This window comes from Protopterus annectens, chromosome 2.part1, assembly GCF_019279795.1.
Source record: "Protopterus annectens isolate FY-2018-M chromosome 2.part1, PAN1.0, whole genome shotgun sequence".
Lineage (NCBI taxonomy): Eukaryota > Metazoa > Chordata > Ceratodontiformes > Protopteridae > Protopterus > Protopterus annectens.
In genome coordinates, this window is record NC_056729.1 from 1,924,875,256 (window position 1) to 1,924,894,997 (window position 19,742).

General features: G+C 36.0%; 1 protein-coding gene across 1 annotated transcript in view; it reads right to left on the reverse strand.

The window, feature by feature from the left end:
* LOC122794693 (DNA dC->dU-editing enzyme APOBEC-3F-like) overlaps positions 1–14,051 on the reverse strand; it is a 422,984-nt gene extending 408,933 nt beyond the window's left edge. Inside the window, exon 1 of the mRNA XM_044063324.1 lies at positions 13,871–14,051. Coding sequence (XP_043919259.1) covers positions 13,871–13,884 — 14 coding nt within the window. The 5' untranslated portion in view covers positions 13,885–14,051. The remainder of the gene's footprint in view (positions 1–13,870) is intronic.
* Between the last annotated feature and the right edge of the window lie 5,691 nt (positions 14,052–19,742).

Below are 19,742 nucleotides of genomic sequence, written 5' to 3' on the forward strand. Positions count from 1 at the left end.
ACACTTGTATTATGGCTGGGGTACTTGACATTTGATAAATGTATCCTCTCAATGATGCGTTCTGTCTGGTCATTGGCTGTAAAACAGCTTTTCTGAGAAATATTGTTGTGGTGCCAGTTAATGATTTGGATTAAATGTTTCTATATACAGTCGTGAAGCAATTGCCAGGATAAAATGGTACTCTTGCAGTGCATGGATCATCGTGGCTGTCCTCCGATGTTGGAGGAAAAACAAGCTTCTTGGACACCTTTTTGATGTGGTAAAGGTGTTACCCCATGGTTTGAATATGTTTTGTCTCTTTGCTGCAAAATGGGTTGGGAATTTGGCCTGTAATATTTTCAGACATGGTGGTTTGAATCTTGGCAGCTTCCATTGTTTTGATGTGTTCTCCGCATACTTTTGTTCAGTCATAGGATTGAATTACTGGTGTTGAGTAGGTCAGGATTTTATCTCCAGCACTTGTTGTCAACAGATAGACTCACTGGTTGGGTGTCAGTCTAAGCTGTGGGAGTTGATGTGTGATATACATAGATGTTTGCTTTGAGGGTGTGGTTAAGTGCGCTGCAGTTTTACCTCTGTACTGTGTCAGTTTTCATTGTGCAGGGTCCCTCTGAGGGTTGATGGAAGTGTTGGCAACAAGACACTCAATCAGGTAACAACATTATGAGTGGTCTCTTGGATAAGGGAGCTGTCTAAATTGTGATCTTGTTGTCTCTAGCCATGGGAATTGTCATTGAAAAGCTGAAAAATGCAATCAGAGGAACATATTTAATGTCTACTAAAGAAATATTAATATACTTATACATTGTATCACATTTCAATTTATGTTAAACATGAAATATGATGTGGTTTCAGAACTATTCATGTTTTTATTCCAATATGACTTTGCAAATATTAATTTAAACACTGGTTTCGGACTTGAGTAGTCTAAAACAATTGCACAATAATGGTACTGTATTATACAGTAATGTCAGTAAATAGTTTTCAACAGATGTATGAAATATACAGTTATAGATTTTAACATGATGTTTATTAATACCCTAAATTATTTTGAAATGATACTACCTTAATCTAAATATTTGTACCTTTTTGAAACCTGCTTAGAAGTAAGTATTATTGAATTACAATAAGATGAGTAAAGAATATATGTATATATTTTAGCTGATTAGATTATCTTAGTATATTATTCAATTATCTTTATTTAAAACTAAGAGGATAAGAGAAACTGATCCAAATATTATTTGTGAGGTAGAGAAAGTTTGTTTGGTTAGATTCACTAACCAAACGAAGAGGTATATTACCTCATAGCAATAGGGAATGGTTTTTAAGGTTAAGAATTACAAGTTTGGAAGTTCTTTGTTTTTTTTTTTTCTATCACTTTGGTGTCACTCAGAAACATGCAAAAATCATACAAGAAAAACTTTTGAATTCTGTATCCAAGATGGAACTAAGAATAAACAATATTTACATAAACTTACACATAAAACAAACTCAAAACTAGGAAATGAAATGTTTATCCATAAATGTTAATGGTCTAAATAATAGTAATAAAAGGAGAAGCCTATTCAAGTACATAAACTTACATACACCACAAATAGTCTTTTACAAGAGACACACTTATTAGATAGAGATATAAACAACTTAAATATTAATAATTACACAGTACTAATAAACTCTCAATACAAAACAAAAAAAAGAGGAGTAGCTATACTACTTCACAACTCAACTATAACACCTAAAATAATTACTACTCATCAAGATACATCAGGTATGTTTTGTCTAGTTTCAATAGAGTTAAATAAGAGAATCTATACGTTAGTAAATCTATATTGGATCCCAGGACTAGGATTAAAAACAGTTAAACAGCATTTTGAAGAGATAATTCATTTAACTAAGGGTAGCCTGATATTGGCAGGAGACTTCAACTGTATAATGAATGAAAAAGATACAGATTCTAAATCCAAAAGAAGAAAAACAACCCATCTCTAAAGCACTATCAAAATTTATAGATACATTGTATTTAAAAGATATAAATGAATTTGCAGAACCAGACTCACTAATCTTCACATTTTATTCTCATAGATATAAAACTAACTCTAGAATTGATAGAATATATGTTGCCAATGACCTAATAACAAAACTGACAAAGTCAAAATCATAAATTGTCCTTTATCTGATCATAATGCCATAGTCTTTGAGATAGAGCTTACACCATTTTATTATTCAAATCCCATTACTAGGATACCTTCCTATATCACAAAATTGAGAGATTTCAAAAGAATTTTATGAAGAAACAATCAAAACTTTCTAGAAATAAATTACACAGAAGATATTTCAGAAATATATGTCTGGGATTCATTAAAAGCAGTTACATATGGGAAGATATTATCCTGGTACATAAATAAAAGGAAGTTATGGAATAAAGATATGCTAGACTTACAAAACAAAGCAGATAAATTGAAACTGGAAATACAAAAGGGTAATGCTACTCAAGTTCAAGAACTTACACAAATCAATAAGAAGTATACAGAATTGCTACACCATAAGATTATGATTAACTTAGAAAAGATAAAAATAAACTCATACTCTACTAATTCAGCACACCTGAGATACTTAACTAATAGAACAAAAAATAATTAAATCTAAGCAAATAAAAGAAATATTTATTCCCAATACTAACAAAAAGAGTTACGAACTAAATGATATTTTAGAAGCATTCAGACTCCAATTTAACATTGATAATTCCATAAATACTCAAGATACACCTACTAAGGATATAAAAAATACTTAGAAAACAATATTCATATTAAATTAACACAAGAACAAATAGACATTATAAACAAACCAATCAATATGACAGAATTAAAATCACAAATTAAAAAGCTCAAGACAAATAAAGCACCTGGCCCAGACAATATGCTACCAGAAATGTATAAATTAATACCCAATCAAGCCATATCTTTATTATTAAAAGTATATGATATAGCCAATAAAGATTTGAATATACCACCCTCTTGGAAATATTCATTGATATCCCCAATTATCAAACCAGATAAAGATGAGAAACAGTGTTCCTCATATAGGCCAATATCATTACTCAATATAGACTACAAGATGTTTATGGCTATATACGAGATAGGATCAAACACTTTCTTCCTTTCTTAATTCACAAAGATCAAACAGGTTTTATTAAAGGAAGAAATACTTCAGATAATATTAAAAGAATACTAACATTAATAGATTATAGCAAACATAAAGTCCTAAGTTTAAATGTAACATCATTAGATATTAATAAAGCTTTTGATTCAAGTTAACTGGAACTTTCTTTCACTAGTTTTAAAAGAATATAACTTTCCTTCTAATTTTAATAATCTTATCCAAATACTATATGAAAAATCTACTGTATATGTTAAACTGGGATCATATAGATCAGGCACTATAACAATAAAAACGTCAACTAAACAAGGTTGCCCTTTATCACCATTGTTATTTGCATTACTCATAGAACCCTTTGCAAATCAAATCAGATCAAACAATAACATAAAGGGCATTTGCATTAATAAAATGTTAAACCTTAAAATCCAACTCTTTGCTGATGACATACTATTAACTCTCTCAGATGCAAATGAGTCTTTGAATGCTCTATTTAACTCCATGAATAAATTTCAAAATATTTCAGGCTTAAAATTTAATGAAAACAAAACTAAAATTATGCCCTGTAATTGTAAAAAAAATAATATAAACAAAAGATTTTCCAAATATATAGTAACAGAAAGTAAATTATTATATCTGGGAATAAATCTACTCAATGAATTAACAGATTCTCTAATATTTAACTATAATAAAATACTAGACAAAATAGAACAAACAATTGGTTACTGGAATAAATATATCTTTTCAACAGCAGACAGATTATATCTTATTAAAATAATCATATTTCCCAACATATTATACTTAATACAAAATTTTTCATTGCCACCTCCCAAATATATTATTCAAAGATACAATAAACTAATTTTAAATTTTCTATGGTTTCCAAATAAACCCGTGATAGCCTTAAATAAACATTTGCCAGATTGGGAAGATGGTGGAATTAATTTACCGGATGTTGATTTATATATTACCTCATCTGTTATTAAAACATAACACTATGGTTAAATAATTCATACACACCTATATGGAAACAAGCCCATGAGCAGATTTACATAGAAATCAATTATAATCACATACAAGACAACTTAACAGTAATACCATCACCCCTTATATGGATGTCAAAAGATTATTTTTTAGGGAAAAGGAATAATATTAATAAATTGCCATCAAACTATGTAAGTTCTACACTTTCAGTGTTCAGAACATATATAAACAAAATACCAAATATTAATTATTGGATTTTTCTTATTTTCCCTATAGCTTTTACACCACATATTCTAGATACATTCCAAATATCTAAAATAAATATACTTAAAGAAGAAACATTACTCTTTGGCATCAACTTATAGAGAAAGGGAAAATTCTAACAAAGGAACAGATAATTTATAATTATAATATAAATAAAGACAATTGGCTGTTTTTACAAAATCTAAGGCAGTTTCTTATAAATAAAATAGAACAAATGCAACCTTCAGTTAGACATGAAGCTCCAAAACTCATTGAATACCTTATTCTTATCACAAAACAGCCTTATCAGGGTACAGGTTATTTGTCTAATATCTATAAAATTGTTAAAAACAAAAACTATCATGAAAAATCATACTGGGATTATTATACTTTAATAAACAACCATCCTCCAGTTGAAGAAGAAAAGTAATATTCTAAAATCATCCAAATTTTCTACATTATCAAAATACTGGCAATTATTCACTTGGAGATATCTACACAGAAGTTTCTATACACCACATAGGTTAGCCAAAATGTATTCTATTGAAGATCAATGTTGAAGATGCCATACCAAGATAAAAGCAGATTGGCAGCATGTTTTTATGAATGAATATGTCTCAATATGTACTGGAAATCTATTAATTATTTTTTCAGACTGTTTATAATGATAATTTTCAATTAACAAAGTCTTTAATTTTATTCAACTCTCCTATTCCAAACTGTGTACCAAAAAAAGACACTAAAATCCTATGGTCACTATTGGCAATTTCACGTAAAATCATAACTATACACTGGAAAAATGAGGCTTCGCCCACGCTCAAGGAATTTGAGACTTTAACAACAACAGTTGCTCACATGGAAATATTAACAGTGAAGAACAGAACTAAAAGATCTACTTCTTACTATTACTCTTGGATGAAAGTACTGGAAATACTTGAAAATATCGAAGAAGATATATCATCTTATGTTTCTAACTTTATATAATATAGAATTTCAATGTTATTTGCATAGACACCAATGTAAATAGTTATATAATGGTTTGAAGTTAGTAATGTTTTAGAATTGTAAATATGTTATTTATCTTTATTTCATGTAATGTTTAAGACATCTTATTTGAAATAATAAAAAAAAATATTTAGTGAAAAAAGAAGGCTCAACAGAGGCTTCACCTCCTGAGAAAGCTCAAAAAGGCCGGGCTCCCACTGTTTGCTCTCACCAATTTTTACAGGGGAGCTATTGAGAGCATCCAACTTCATAGCATGGTTCAGCAACTGCACAGTTGCTGAGAAGAAGAAACTACAGAGGGTGGCTGAGGAAATCTTGGGCACAAACCTCTCTTTTATCCAGGAGCTTTTCTTTACAAGAGCAAGAAAGAGAATATATAAAATACTAGCTGATTTGACCCATCTGGCCCACAACTGGTTCTCACAACTTGCATTTGGAAGGAGGTACTGCAGGTTCCGCTGTAGGACTACCAGATTCAGGAACAGTTTGTATCCTACAGCTGTGAGACTTATTCATACAGACACCAACCATAATACTGGATACATTGAAGCCTCTTTTTTTTCATTTAATCCTGCTGCTCTGAGCAATTAATGCCAGCATTAATGTTATGCAATATGATGGCTATACTGAGTCATGTCTAGGGTTAATGAGTGCAATATGGTAACTAAACAGCTGCTATTCACTAGTCTATTCTGTATCTTAACAGTGTAGGGATTTGCTGGTGGGTATTTATTATTTATTACTGGATAATGGGTATTGAATGTGTCTATGTAATTTGAACTACCTCTTGCCTGTCATACGTGTTATTTTCTTTCTTATGTTATTCTTTGATACCGCTGTATCTATGTTATTTGCACTGCGTTTCTCTTGTGAGCCGACATCTGTAATTTCATTTAGGCTGCACTTGTGTGGTCCTAAATGACAATAAAGTTCCTTTGAATCTTCTTTGAATGTGTTTTTTTTTTTTTTTTTGTTGATTGGCATTATTTTTAGGGATTAGAAGTGTACTTTCCCCAGTGTATTGAGATCACAGAGGTGGTATATATAATACAAAGGGTTGTGGGGATGCAGAACCCCATACAAAAAGCTGCTTTTTTAAAGAAGTTTCACAGACCATTGTTTTAACTTTTGAACTTTTGCAGCTCAAAACTGTGGACTTTAACTCATCTGGGATAGACTCATAAATAAATGGCTGCCCACAGACAGGTGCAAGTAGGTGCACTTGCACCCCCAGGATTGTCTTAAAACAATACATTTTTTTCATTATTTTAACATCTCCACCTAATGATGCAGGCTTTTCAACTTACTTTTTCTTATGTAAAGCTTGCATCGTTCGGAGATGTTATTGGATGTTGCAGTCACATGAAGCGCATTTGACGAGCCTCTCAATTCCTCCTTAAACTGTCTGTATCTCTAAATCTACAACCTTTAGTTGCATTATGTAGAGTTTAGGTGACTGTGGGCAGCAGAGAGATTCCTGTGCGTCCATTCCTGACCTCACCTGAACAAAAGTATCATTGTGACTCGCATAGTGGTGTGTGAGCGCATTTCATTTTAATTAGAATAACTGAAGGTAGGTAACAGTCCGGTTGATCACCACAGTCCAGACCGACCACTCCTGAGTTAATTTTTTTGTACATTACTGATGTAAATTATGTTCATGGCAGCATCCAGCTTGGCGCCAGAATGTGAAAGCAGCGCAGTTGAGACAGTCACAGAGGGAGTATATTTATTTTTCCCCTAGTGTCTGTCTGTCTAGTGCCAGCATTCCCCATTCCCAATCCCATCCCAATGCCCATACTGCAGACAGTTCCTGCAGCTTACAGTTTCTCCGCTGCATCCACGATGCGATGCCCAACCCCACCTGCCTAGTAGTTAAGTTACTTGCAAATGGCCTTTTGGTCTTCCACATTCCTGGACATGGTTCCTGTGGTCGTTGCCAGACTGCTGGTGGAGATTGCAAGAGTGGAGTCGGAGACTGAGTGTCGGGAGAGCCATACTTTTCTGTACAGCACTGCTACAAAAAATGGTGCTGATTATTTAAATGCACATAATACTGCGCTGTAGATCAGAAGGGAACATGACAAGCAATCTAACTTACTAACTCCGTATTATGAGGGTCAGAGAAAGGGCATGTAGTGTGCAGGTCAAAGTTATTTAGCACTAAACCTTTTACCATTACACTGAATTTTCATCACAGAATTGCTTTTTATGTAATATTTCCTAAGCTGAATTTAAACCTGAAATTCTCAGCTGAAATATTTCAGAGTATTACCAGCATCAAATATCTTATCTTGCTAAACTGTAATTTCAGCAGAAATACTCTATAAAGTTTTATTTTTATATAAACTAGGAAGAAGAAAAAGATGCATATGAGGAATAAGTTATTAATTTATCAGCAGCATTGCAGTTTTGTCTCTACTGTTGTAACGATCCATTAAGATAACCTTGAAGTGACAAAGGGACAAATGTGTGCATTAATTCCATCTTTCTCCAGTGCCTACTTTATCTTTTTCAGGGTTGCAGAGGAGCTGGAACCTGTCCCAGCAATCAGTGGGCATAAGGCTGATAATTTGTCTAGGGAAGGACACTAGTCCTTCATCATGTACTGCTCACACAAGTGCTGGCAATTTACAGGACAGTAGTTAACCTAATGACACATCTTTGGGATATTGGAAGAAACTGGGGTACCTGGCAAAACCCATTTGGCACAAGAACAGCATGCAGACGTCATAAAGAAGGCACTTCAGCTAGATAGCATGACCAGAATGCATCTTTGCTCATTCCTCTGTAACTCAGAGATTGCAGAGCTAGAATAATCTAAACACACAGGTGGGAGGTTGGCATAATGGTTAAGGTCTTTACTTTGCAGACATATGGTACAGCGTTTGACTCTCACTTGGGTAATTGGCTAGGCTTAAAATGGTCCACAAAGGCAGTTAGCCTAGTAGTAATCTATGTATCACAGAATGTAACAAAAGTTAAAAAGATGCATAAGCATACCTCTCAACGTTACAGAATGTCCAGATTTTTGCCTTATATTTTTGGTCCGTTTTCATAAAATTGTGGTTTTCTGTCAAATCATTGGCAAGTTATTGAACATTGAGATCAGTCAATAAATAATGACAAATATTTTTCAAACTTCATACCCTTCAGAAAATGCATTCTAACACAAATCCTATTATTTAATCAACTTTCTAAATGTGTTCCTGGTTTTGTGCCTTTGTCCCTAACAGTATAACAGCTTTGTCCAGATTATTTGTGCAAAGAGATTGAGAGGTAACTATGAAGGTGAATCAAATAATTTTGGCACTGTTAGCTTGGGAGGATGGCCTAATGGTTAAGGTGTTTAACTTATAAATACAAAGTGCAGGGTTTGAGTCTGACAAGGGATAATTGGCTAGGCTTAAAATGGCTTGCAAGGGCAGTGTACTAATTATGAACATATGGTGTGTGTGTAAGGTAGCATATCTCTCAGCTATTTAGGTCTTTCCAGAATGTCCAAATTTTTGCCTTATGTTCCTCCTAATAAAGGATTGAAGTTGCTAAATAGGGACAGACATTTGAGTTTTAGACATCATATCCTTTAGAAAAATGTATACTAACACAAATCCTGTTATTTTAGCAATTTTACAAGTTCATGAGAGCAATATTTATAATCTGTCCCTATTTATTTTAGGCTTTGTCCAGATTTCTAGCACTAAGAGGTTGAGGTGTGTGTGAGAGACTGAAATGCCCTAGTTTGAGTTAGCAGGTGGAATTTTTTTGAAGTGCATTTTCAAAGAATTGTGAGTTTCAAGGGAAGAGAATTTACTGCTGCTCATGCAAAGTCTGTTTAAAATGTGCAACGATTTTGTTTAGCAAATGATATCATTATTGTGGTATGGGATTTTAAAGCAGTGTTAGCAGCACAGCAGGTAGTATACTTGCATCTTGATACTAAGGGCTGTAGGTTCTATTTCTACAGCATGTGCATTTGTATTTTAAGGGGGTATGGTACTGCAGTACTCAGTATGTCCTCCTTTGGATGAGACGCCTAGTAACTATGAACCTGTTTTTCAGCTTGCCACCCATTCCCTATTGCAATATACCAGCTTACCAGTTCTTTTAATGTAACATAGGCAATTTATTCTTCAAGGGCAACAGGCACTGAATTTGTAAATGAAACCCTGAAATATAAAATTATTTTCTAGCATTAACCTCTTCATTGGTTTCAGATCTATTTAATGTGTAATTATTCAGATGACTTTTAATTCTGCAGAGATTCTGCATATTGATTGATATTGGTAGATTGTATGACAGACGTTTGAGTGGCCCTTTATGGTTGAAATGCTCTGAATTGGGCAGTTTGTCATTATTGGTTCATATCATTTGTTTCATTGCTTACAGGGAAAAGGATCAGAAGTATAAATTTAAAACACAGTCTAACAAGTGGTGCTGTATTATACAAGGGATATAATTCAATTATTATATAGTATAATTAATACAATCAGGAAGGTGAATCAAATAACTTTTGCATGGTTCTAAAAATGCGTGCAAGGAGCCTATGATTTGAAAACAGCCCAAAGATAAACTTAACCTGCCACTGGTCAGATGCATTTTCTTTGAACGTGGGTTTCAATGCAGATTCGGTGAATGTGGGTTTCAAAGATAGAGAAGTTTTAATGCTGTCTGTTTTCATTTTAAGACTATTGCTTTGTTTAGGTTTAGTAAATGTATATCAGTGTTTGTGCTATAAAATTTGAAATAAAAGTTGTAAATTAAATCCATATATCTGTAATCATTGTAGAAGTAAAGCATAAAACAGTATGCACACAGAGATTTGAACAGTGTCTATGGTAAATGGGGCAAAATAGCCAAGTAATGGGACACCGAGATGGCTGTGTGGGTGGGTGGGGCTCTGGGTTTGCACCCCCCTGCAAAAAATCCTGCAGGATCCCTTGTGTGGGGGATGAAGCCCCCCACATAGTTTGGGTAAATATTGTTTTCTCCAGAGTTATTCATTGCAGTTATAAATATCCATGTGTATGGTTTAAAAATTATAAAGTATGTGGGGGGCTATGCCCACCACACACCCCAATGTGGGGGGCTGTGCCCAACCCACACACCCCTATTTATACTAACTCCTGGATTGCACCACAGTGGGGAAAAGAGCATATACCTTTTACTTTAAGGTGTCAGTGTTAGGAGTTTCAGTCAAATGAGTTTTCAGTCTTTTGAACCGTCAGTGTTTTGGTCTCAGTCAAATGAAATTTAGGTCATATGAAGTAGACCTCTATAGATAGATATATATATATATATATATATATATATATATATATATATATATATAGAGAGAGAGAGAGAGAGAGAAATGGATATAGATATATTCAGATTGCTATGTACCCAGTTCTTGGTTTATTTGGATTACTTATCTATTTATTACACTCTTACCCTCATATAAAATTTAATGATTGTTCATGTTGACAGGGTTACTCAATGTATTTATTTTAAGCTTGTTTTGAGCTATGATGTTTCATATATGTTGTTTATATTGGTTTTCTTCATACTATCAGTTTTATATTGTGAAAATATCAATGTAATTGAATTTTGATATGCATGGTCTGTGTGTCCCAATGGCTAAGACTAAAATTGGTCAGAACTAATTAGTGATCTACTCTGGCTACTAACTGCAAATAAATAAATATGTTTATATAGTCATTTCAAATAAACACTGTGGCCAAGATTTTCCGTTTAGATGGCCCCTGTCTTCACAGTCTGGTACCCTTATTATTTGGTACAATTTACTTTCCTCTTATAAGACAAATTTCAGACACCACTCCAGCTACTGGGAAGAAATCTTTTTATATCAGTGCACAGATGGAGAACATGTCAGCTGGTCAATAGGGTAATGCTCTGAAATATTAATGAACTGGTTCTCTGTATCAAACGGTTCAGGGTTTGATCATTCCACCTCCATTGTCCTACTGTGCAACTCCGAGCAAATCACTTAGCTGGACAGTGCTCCTAATTTGTCTCTAAAAAGAAAGATTGGTGACCAGTGGACTTACCCGATTATGAAATGTACACAACAAAAAATGCGCTGTTCATGCAATAATGTGCATTACATCAGTTGGTATGTCATTTGTCTTTCGGCTTTTCCCAGTTAGGGGTCGCCACAGCATAACTCCGGTTCGCTAATGATTGGCAGTAGATTTTCATGAACGCCGAGGTGCCACCTCAATGTCCAACATTCAACGAATGCACGCCCATTTACGCATGTCTTTCGAACGCCGTCCAACTGCGGGGAGGACATGCAGACTCCACACAGAAGGCACTCCCTGCACTCCAGACAAGAATCGAATGGGAGATCCTCTTGCTGTGAGGCAACAACGCTACCGCTGCACCACCGCAGAAGACTACACCAGTTGGTATGTCATTATACATTAAGAAAGCCTTGTATTTCAGCTGGGTAGGGGGAAATGCAACAATTACTCAGAGAGGTGTAAGCTACACCTACAAGGGAATGAAATCAGGGTTTTACTGACATGCAGTTTTAGCATGCCATCCTTAAGACTTTACTGCAATATCAGTGCAGCTACCACTTACATAAATTTGTTTAAAGATGTGCACTTAAAATGGCCGTGTCATTATGTTGCCCACAGCACAGAAGAGCTGTTATCTTTTATTGGATGGATACTAGTCTCTGGCCCAGTGAAACTGAAATTCAGGTTATGCTAAATCTGTTTTGTGTGAGGGATGTGGATAGCGTACTTCTCATAATTATCATGAAATGTAAGGCTAGACTTCAGCACATAACTGATGGAAAGCCAATATTTAAATTTCAGTCACTGCTCACTCAACAATAACATCTTTTCAGTGATATTAGAGGTTAAATTTTTTTTTTTTGTTCTCCAGTGAGGTATGACTCAGTCACTGCTCACTCAACAATAACATCTTTTCAGTGATATTAGAGGTTAAGGTCTCCTGCATATTTTAGTTTTCACAAGAACAATGACTGCTCAAGTGTGGAAGGGCTATGCTGTTCTAGAATAGCTCCTTCTGATTATGGATCTTGCCAAGACGATAGATACATCAAGTATGGTCCTTAAGTAGCCCAAAGTGGGACAGTTCGCTGCATGCAAATTTAGAAATTAATTTTTAGGTGCTGTGACTTGGGGTACAAATTGAAGGAACTAGCTTATTAAGCTGGAGAGGATGAGTTATTTTTTTGAGGACTACTTTCCGTTCCCGTTGTGGAGATAGATAAAGCACAACCAACACCAATCCAATTAAGTCATATGAAGTAGACCCAGATGGGTACATACGGTTATATATGCTGAGGATGTTTCACAAAGTATCCATTTCTAGAATGCCCACACACAATGTTTCTTCCAGTAGTGTGGCTGGATAGTTTGTTACAATATTATGCGTTTGTATTTACCGTAAATATAGACTTTGATTTATTAATTTATTTTGCGCGTACGTTTGTGGTTTGAAGCCATGTTGTTAACTTTAAGTACATCTTGAAATATTTTAATTAATCATGAACTCACTTGCACTAAGAATGCTGTGTCGACGTATTTGGATAGATTTTTATATTCTCTCCCCCTGCATCTTGCAGTGAAGATGCGTGGCTTAACATCCCCAAGAACAGAGGTTTAATGTCACGTAAATAACGTTTCCTTTGAAAACTAAATGAGATATAACAGTTCACTCCTTGCCTTGCATGATGCCAGTTACCCCGAAGGGGTTGCTATTCAGTACCAAGGTAACACTACGATACTGGAGAAGGAGGGGGCAGCGATGGGAGCGGTAGTACCGGCATACTTTTCAACTGTCCAGATTTTTGCAGAATGTCCAGATTTCCGCCTCATATTGTTGGTCTATTTGTCAAATAAATAAATAACATAAAAAAATTGGTTTTCTGTCAAATCATTAAGAGCTGAAGTCAGTAAACAATGACAGAAATTTGCAGAAATGCATGCTAACGCACGATCTGTTGTTAACTCAAGCAATGGTCTACTGTTGTAAGGGCAATAATTACAGTATAACCATATTTTTGGACCTTTGTCCTTTCATTATTTTGGCTTTGTCCAGATTTTTCTTTCTTTTTTTGCAATAAAAGGTTAAGTGGTATACAACAGTATTCACAGTGAAAAAAGCTTAAGAGGTATACAACGGTGATCGCACTGAACGGGGCCAGGAGTGGACAATAAGGTCTCTTTGCCACCATGGGACCAGACCCGTCCAACAGTATAAATAACAGTAACCTGAAAAAGAAAACGAAGGTCGTAAAAAATATGAGAAAAAAAAAGTCTTAACTATTTCCTTCCAGTTCAAGTAACTTGCTGAAATAATTAACTTCCCGTTTCTGCTGGCAGGGCAAAGTCCATCTTCTGCTAGTTCAACAGAACAGGAACCCCCTCTTACCCCCTAAATTGTAATTTAAACAACAGCCAGTGTACTGTTTCTATACTTAATATTTGAAGGAGAAATGTCTTACCATGCTCGTCCCATCTTTGAATCTAACAGTATTTCTCAGTGACTTACGCACAGCCAGTTTTCACAGAAAGTGAAACAAATGTTCTCTCTTTCTGTAACTGGTGACACAATGTGATACAATTTCAAATTGTTGGATGTTTTACCCGCCCCCGTCTAATTGAGCCGTTATGATTGTATTCCCGGAAGTATGCAGCACTACAGCAGGGAGGTGCTACGGGTTTCGATTCATTCTTTTTCTAATTAGGCACACAAGTTAACTGTCACTGATCTTCAGCGATTTCCTGCAGAAAAGGTGGTGAACAACACTTAATAAATAATGATACTATTTAACGCTATAGATTTCTCTTACTTCAGACAATGTATATTAATTGTCATTCTCTTATTCTGTCAATGTTTCATGCTCATTGACAGTACTATTGCATGTGTCCTTGACTGTCTCTGATTATTTTTGGATTTGTCCCTCATTCTGTTGAGATCTGTCCCCTATTCATTGACATCTATGCCGTTAGGTGTTAGTTACAAGAATACATTATAACATTTAAAATGATGTCCTTTAGTGCACATTTCTAATACGTGCTTTTGCTTTCATATCTTCATTGGCTTGAAAATTACGACAGCAGCTTAAAAGTTCCCTTTGAGCATAAATCTCTACCTGTATGCTATTACCATTTTGCTTGCGTCTTTCGGATTTTCCCGGTTAGGGGTCGCCACAGCGGAACTCAGGTCCGCTAATGATTGGTAGTTGATTTTCCGAGTTACCAGCCCAGACGCACAACCTTGAACGAAGGTACGCCCATTCACGCATGTCTCCACGCAAAAGACGCTTTAGCTGAGAATCGAAACGGACAGGATCTTACTGTGAGGCAACAACGCTACCGCAGCACCACCACCACGGATATAATTATTAGTAGTAATTTCGGTACTTGAGCTTTTCAGTTGAAAGCATGTCAAGCTGTGCTGCAACACTATACAAACCTTTGGTTGTGGTGCTTTTTAGTGGAGGAATGTTTTACAACACTTTGTTGATTTAATTGTGTCATTTTAACACAGAGAGCTTGGCTTTACTGTTTAAAAAAATAAGATTATGTGACTGTATGTGTGCATTTGACCATATCATCCCAGATCTGATTCTAAATGGATAAATGGGCCTGTTGGCCTGAAACCTGACCTTTAGTGGAACTGAGTTTGAGTGTTTGCTCGCTAATAGATAAAATGAAAGATGTATAAGATATGGAAACCTGCAGGGGTCAGCAGCAATTAATAAGCAAGGGGTTGCAAGTGTGTATGTGAAGGTGAACAGATCTAGGGAGATAGCTTTCCATATTTATACTGTACTTCAGAGAGTCAGTTTTTTCCACTGTTGCTAGCAAAATTTAAGGTGGTAGAGGGAGATGACATCAACAACACAAATTAAAGGCAATGAGGTTAGTGCTAGCATCTAAGAAAAACTGGCTCAAATGAAAGGGGACTTTTCCCACTGTGTCAACAACATGTGAAGGAGCAATGAAAAAATTATTTTTCTATATGTGGATGGGATTATGTTTCTGGAGACTCCGGAGTATGCAGAAACATTGCCCATATAATTTGCTTTTGGCTCCATGATTGGAAGATGGGATGACGTGGTTGGTGGGTGGGTGGTGATATCAGGAATAAAAGAGTAAGGATAGGAGGACTGAAGAGACTACTGCTAAATCCCAGAGGTCACTAGGCTCAGCCCCAGACAGGTTTCGTCCAGCATCATTGAAGGCTTTGATTAGGGTATCTTATGGCCACAAAGTATGCAGTCTGTGCATGCACAGAAGGACGGGTACATGGTGACTAGAAGATGTTGAGTGAGGCATCACTGCATACAGGTAAGTTTTGTACATCAATATCAGTCAGTCTTATTATAACTTTACTAACAATACCGAACAACTGCAAAGTAGTTTTAAACATCTGCAGATGTATTTCCCACTGTGGAACTAGGAAACATGACATTGTCGCCTTAGTAGGGATTTAGAATTGGGGAGCCCTCTAGAAAAAGGCTAATCACACGCCCAGTCTCTCAGGGATTAGTCCTGGGTCCACTCCGTTTTGGCATTTACTTCTGTGAAGTCAAGGCCAATGTCAATGGCTTCTGGCTGACTAAATATGCAGATAATGACAAATTAGGAGCTGTCACAGAATCACCCACTGACACACATGTTCTCCATGAAGGGCTGACACAGTCAAACAACTGGTGTCAAAGCCATGGACTAAAACTGAATGCCAAGAAATGCATAGCAGTATCCTATGGGAAGTTATCCACTCCTGGTAACTATCATATTGACAACACACCCCTTAGAGCTGATCCAGTTGTCTACTTGGGGACACACTTAGACAGTAATCTAGCCTTTGGCTATCACATGTCTACAGTAGTGAGGGAATCATGTTGTGCAGCATATAAACAAAGGTATGGCATCTAAGTCCCATGAAGTCATTGTTCCACTATATTCAGCATTCATCAGACCTGTCATTGAGTACAGTGTCCCCTTTGGTATGTACCTAACCAGGCATATCTAACAATTGTAATGTCCACAGTGGTTTTGCACTAAGAGAATGCAGAGCATAAGTAGCATGTCCTATGTGGACAACCTCAAGGCTTTATTCCTGTATTCTGTCTCTTACAGAAAAATCTTGTTTGAGGTGTGGCATAATGGTTAAGGTCTTTGCCTCCTAGGCAAAAAGAACAGGATTTGATTCTTACCTTGGGTTACTGGCTAGCCTTAAAATACCCCTTCAGGACAGTTAGGCAAGTATTAACCTGTCAACCTACAGGCTGTTGAGGGGGCATCTATGCCTGGCTTACAAGGCATTATCAGAACCCACTCTGATGGACCTCCTGTATATCTGCAAAACAAAGAGTGACAGAATTACCCATTCTAAAGATTTAAACCTTGCCTGTGATATAGATAGAACCTGCTGGAGAGACAGGTATGCATCCCAGGGACTGCACATTCTCTGAAACAGTCTCCTCATGCATGTGAAGCAAAGTTCCTTCCTGACACCAAATCAAGTGTAACTTGGATAATTGGATGGGGAACAAGAAATTCAACCCTGGCTTGGCACCTATGTCTCTAAAGGACGCAAGCAGCCTGTAAATGGTTCATCTGTCAGGCTGCTGCTTGTGAATGTTTCATCTCCCAAGCCCTGCTTACTCTTATCAAGGGTACCAGAACTTGTCAGACAATCGGGATGCTCGGCTAGGCTTAAAAAGGCCCTTGTCATTGTTAGTGTATAAACATTTACAAACATATTGTTAAAGCTCGCTGACTTTCTATCTGACAAAAGTGACACCTTTTTTGTATAAACTCCTCTTAGTGGAAATCTGCCCTTTCATTTGCTCATTTGATTCAGCTCCCTGCACCCAGAACACATTGTATACATACCCCTCAACCTCTTCACACAAAAAATCTGGGCAAAGCCTAAAATAATGGGGGGGGAGGGTCAAAAGCCCCAAAATAGGAAAAGATTTTAAATACTGATCTTACAAACTTGGAAAGTTGCTATAGTAACATGGTTTGTGTTGGCATGCATTTTCAAAAAGCTATGAACTCAAATTTATGTCACTATTTAGTGACTTCAGTCCTCAGTTATTTACTATAAGATCACAAATTTTGTGTGGGACAGACCGTAAATGTGAGGCAAAAATCTAGAAATTCTGTGAAAATCTGGAGAGGTATGATACTGTATAGTCAGTGAAACAGTGATTTAGGTTTTAATGGACCTATTTTTCATTCAGTGCCAGTGAAACAGTTAGCCATTCCTAACCTAGCTTGAGTACTGTAGTAGTTTCCAATTTGAATTCAAAAATGTTGAATGCCACAGTACTTTTCAATTGAAATTCAAAACCAATTTAATTAAATAATCAGTATGTAAATACTCTTATTAACCAAACTAAAGCCAAAATCCTTCAAAGAACTTATCCTACTAATAGGTTTACCACAAAACGGATGTTAATGCACTATATTTTGCAAAGTGTATGTTATACAGTGGAGCATAAATATTTATTTTTATGCTCTTTAATGTTTATATTTGTTCGCATTTTAACTACTTTTTAGCAGAAATTATACTTAATTTCTTCTTCATTAAATCATTATTGTCAATGTATAATTTTCTGTTCACCATTAGACAGTATGTCTAAAACGTCTAAATCTAATTTTCTACTGATTCTGTGCATATCTTTGTTAATCTGTAGGATGATTCATTTAATATACAGTATAACATCATATAATAAAATGTTTCTGTGTTAACTGTAGTTAAGTATGGTATGCAAAAATATTTAGCATCTAGGAGTGTCATTTGGTCAGTCACAATTTGGCTAAACTACTGTTTTCACAAACTAAAGCAAAGAAAAGAAAAGAAAATCACTGCGATGGTTGAGTATCTCTTTTCACCATTTTATATTGTCCTCAGAGATGGATGTAATAGACATAGTGACAACCACCCCCATGTACACATATATCTTTGTGTAAGCAAATCAGCTCATTCTCATGGAGGGCTGCAGCCCCACGCCCACATCGCTATCATAAGTCCAAGGTTAAAATGGATTAAATCATCAACACAATCAACCCCTTTCCCCCCATTTTTCTACATGGGGTCAGAGTGTTTAATCAACTGTTGTCATCTCTCTTGATTGGTTCCACTCTCCTGCCTTCTTCAACAGTCATACCTCATTGTTGTAGGTCTTCACTCATGTAACTCATCCATGTCTTAGCTGAATGTTTTCATTTCTTCTAAAGTTCTTACTGCCTCTCCCAAATCTTCTGCATATCTTTTATATGGAGATCCCCAAGTACTTTTTATTATGTAGGAGAGGATACAGGACTTTTCTGTGGTATGAATGTGCTTACTGCAGCAAACTCTGACAACCTATAGTATAAACCATAGACCACATAATGTTTAATAATCCACCCACAATGTAAATTCATTTAAATGTATAGCCTTTTTCCTTCAAAAATCTTGACTCTTTACACCTCAGATAATATCTTCTATACTTTCCTATAACCGTTTTTTTTTTTTTGAGGTCACCTGTTGTTGTTGTCTTTCGGCTTTTCCCAGTTAGGGGTCGCCACAGCGGAACTCTGGTCTGCTAATGATTGGCAGTAGATTTTGACGAATGTCGAGGTGCCAGCTCGACGTTCAACCTTCAACGAAGGCACGCCCATTTACGCATGTCTTTCGAATGCCCACCCAACTGTGGGGAGCACATGCAGACTCCACACAGAAGGCACTCCCCACACTCCAGCCGAGAATCGAACGGGAAAATCTCTTGCTGTGAGGCAACAACACTACCGCTGTACCTGTATAAAATAGATTGTCAGGGAGCACACTATTTTATTTCCATGCCATGTCACAGGTTATTTTTGAAAGTCAGGAATGGGAAATGAATTCTAAATCTTAGTTGGATTCCTTTACTGTGGCAGCATTACAGTCATGGTCAGAAAAGGCCTTAGGAGGAAAGGAACACATAGTCAGACAGATAATAACACTGAGGACCTTCACATGACAGACATGAGTAGTTCTTCATTTGTAAGAGCTCAGGTGGTTAGAGGAGCTGAGGAAGGATAAGGTAGTCAACAAATGTGGGAGCTGCTTTACGTGGGCAGACCTCTCACTTTTTTAAATTACAAATGGAAATAAACACATTTTTTTATTTTTTTATTTTTTATTTTACATTTGTTTACCGGGAAAGTCTGACTGGACACAGGTCCATTTTCAGTGGAGGCCCAGGGAGAAAAGCTCTAAATACCAATACAGTTTGAAGGAGACAAAACAGTAACATATAAGAAAACATAACGTCATACATGTTAAGAATACAATCGAGCATAGATAGCAGAGATTAACAATGTCTA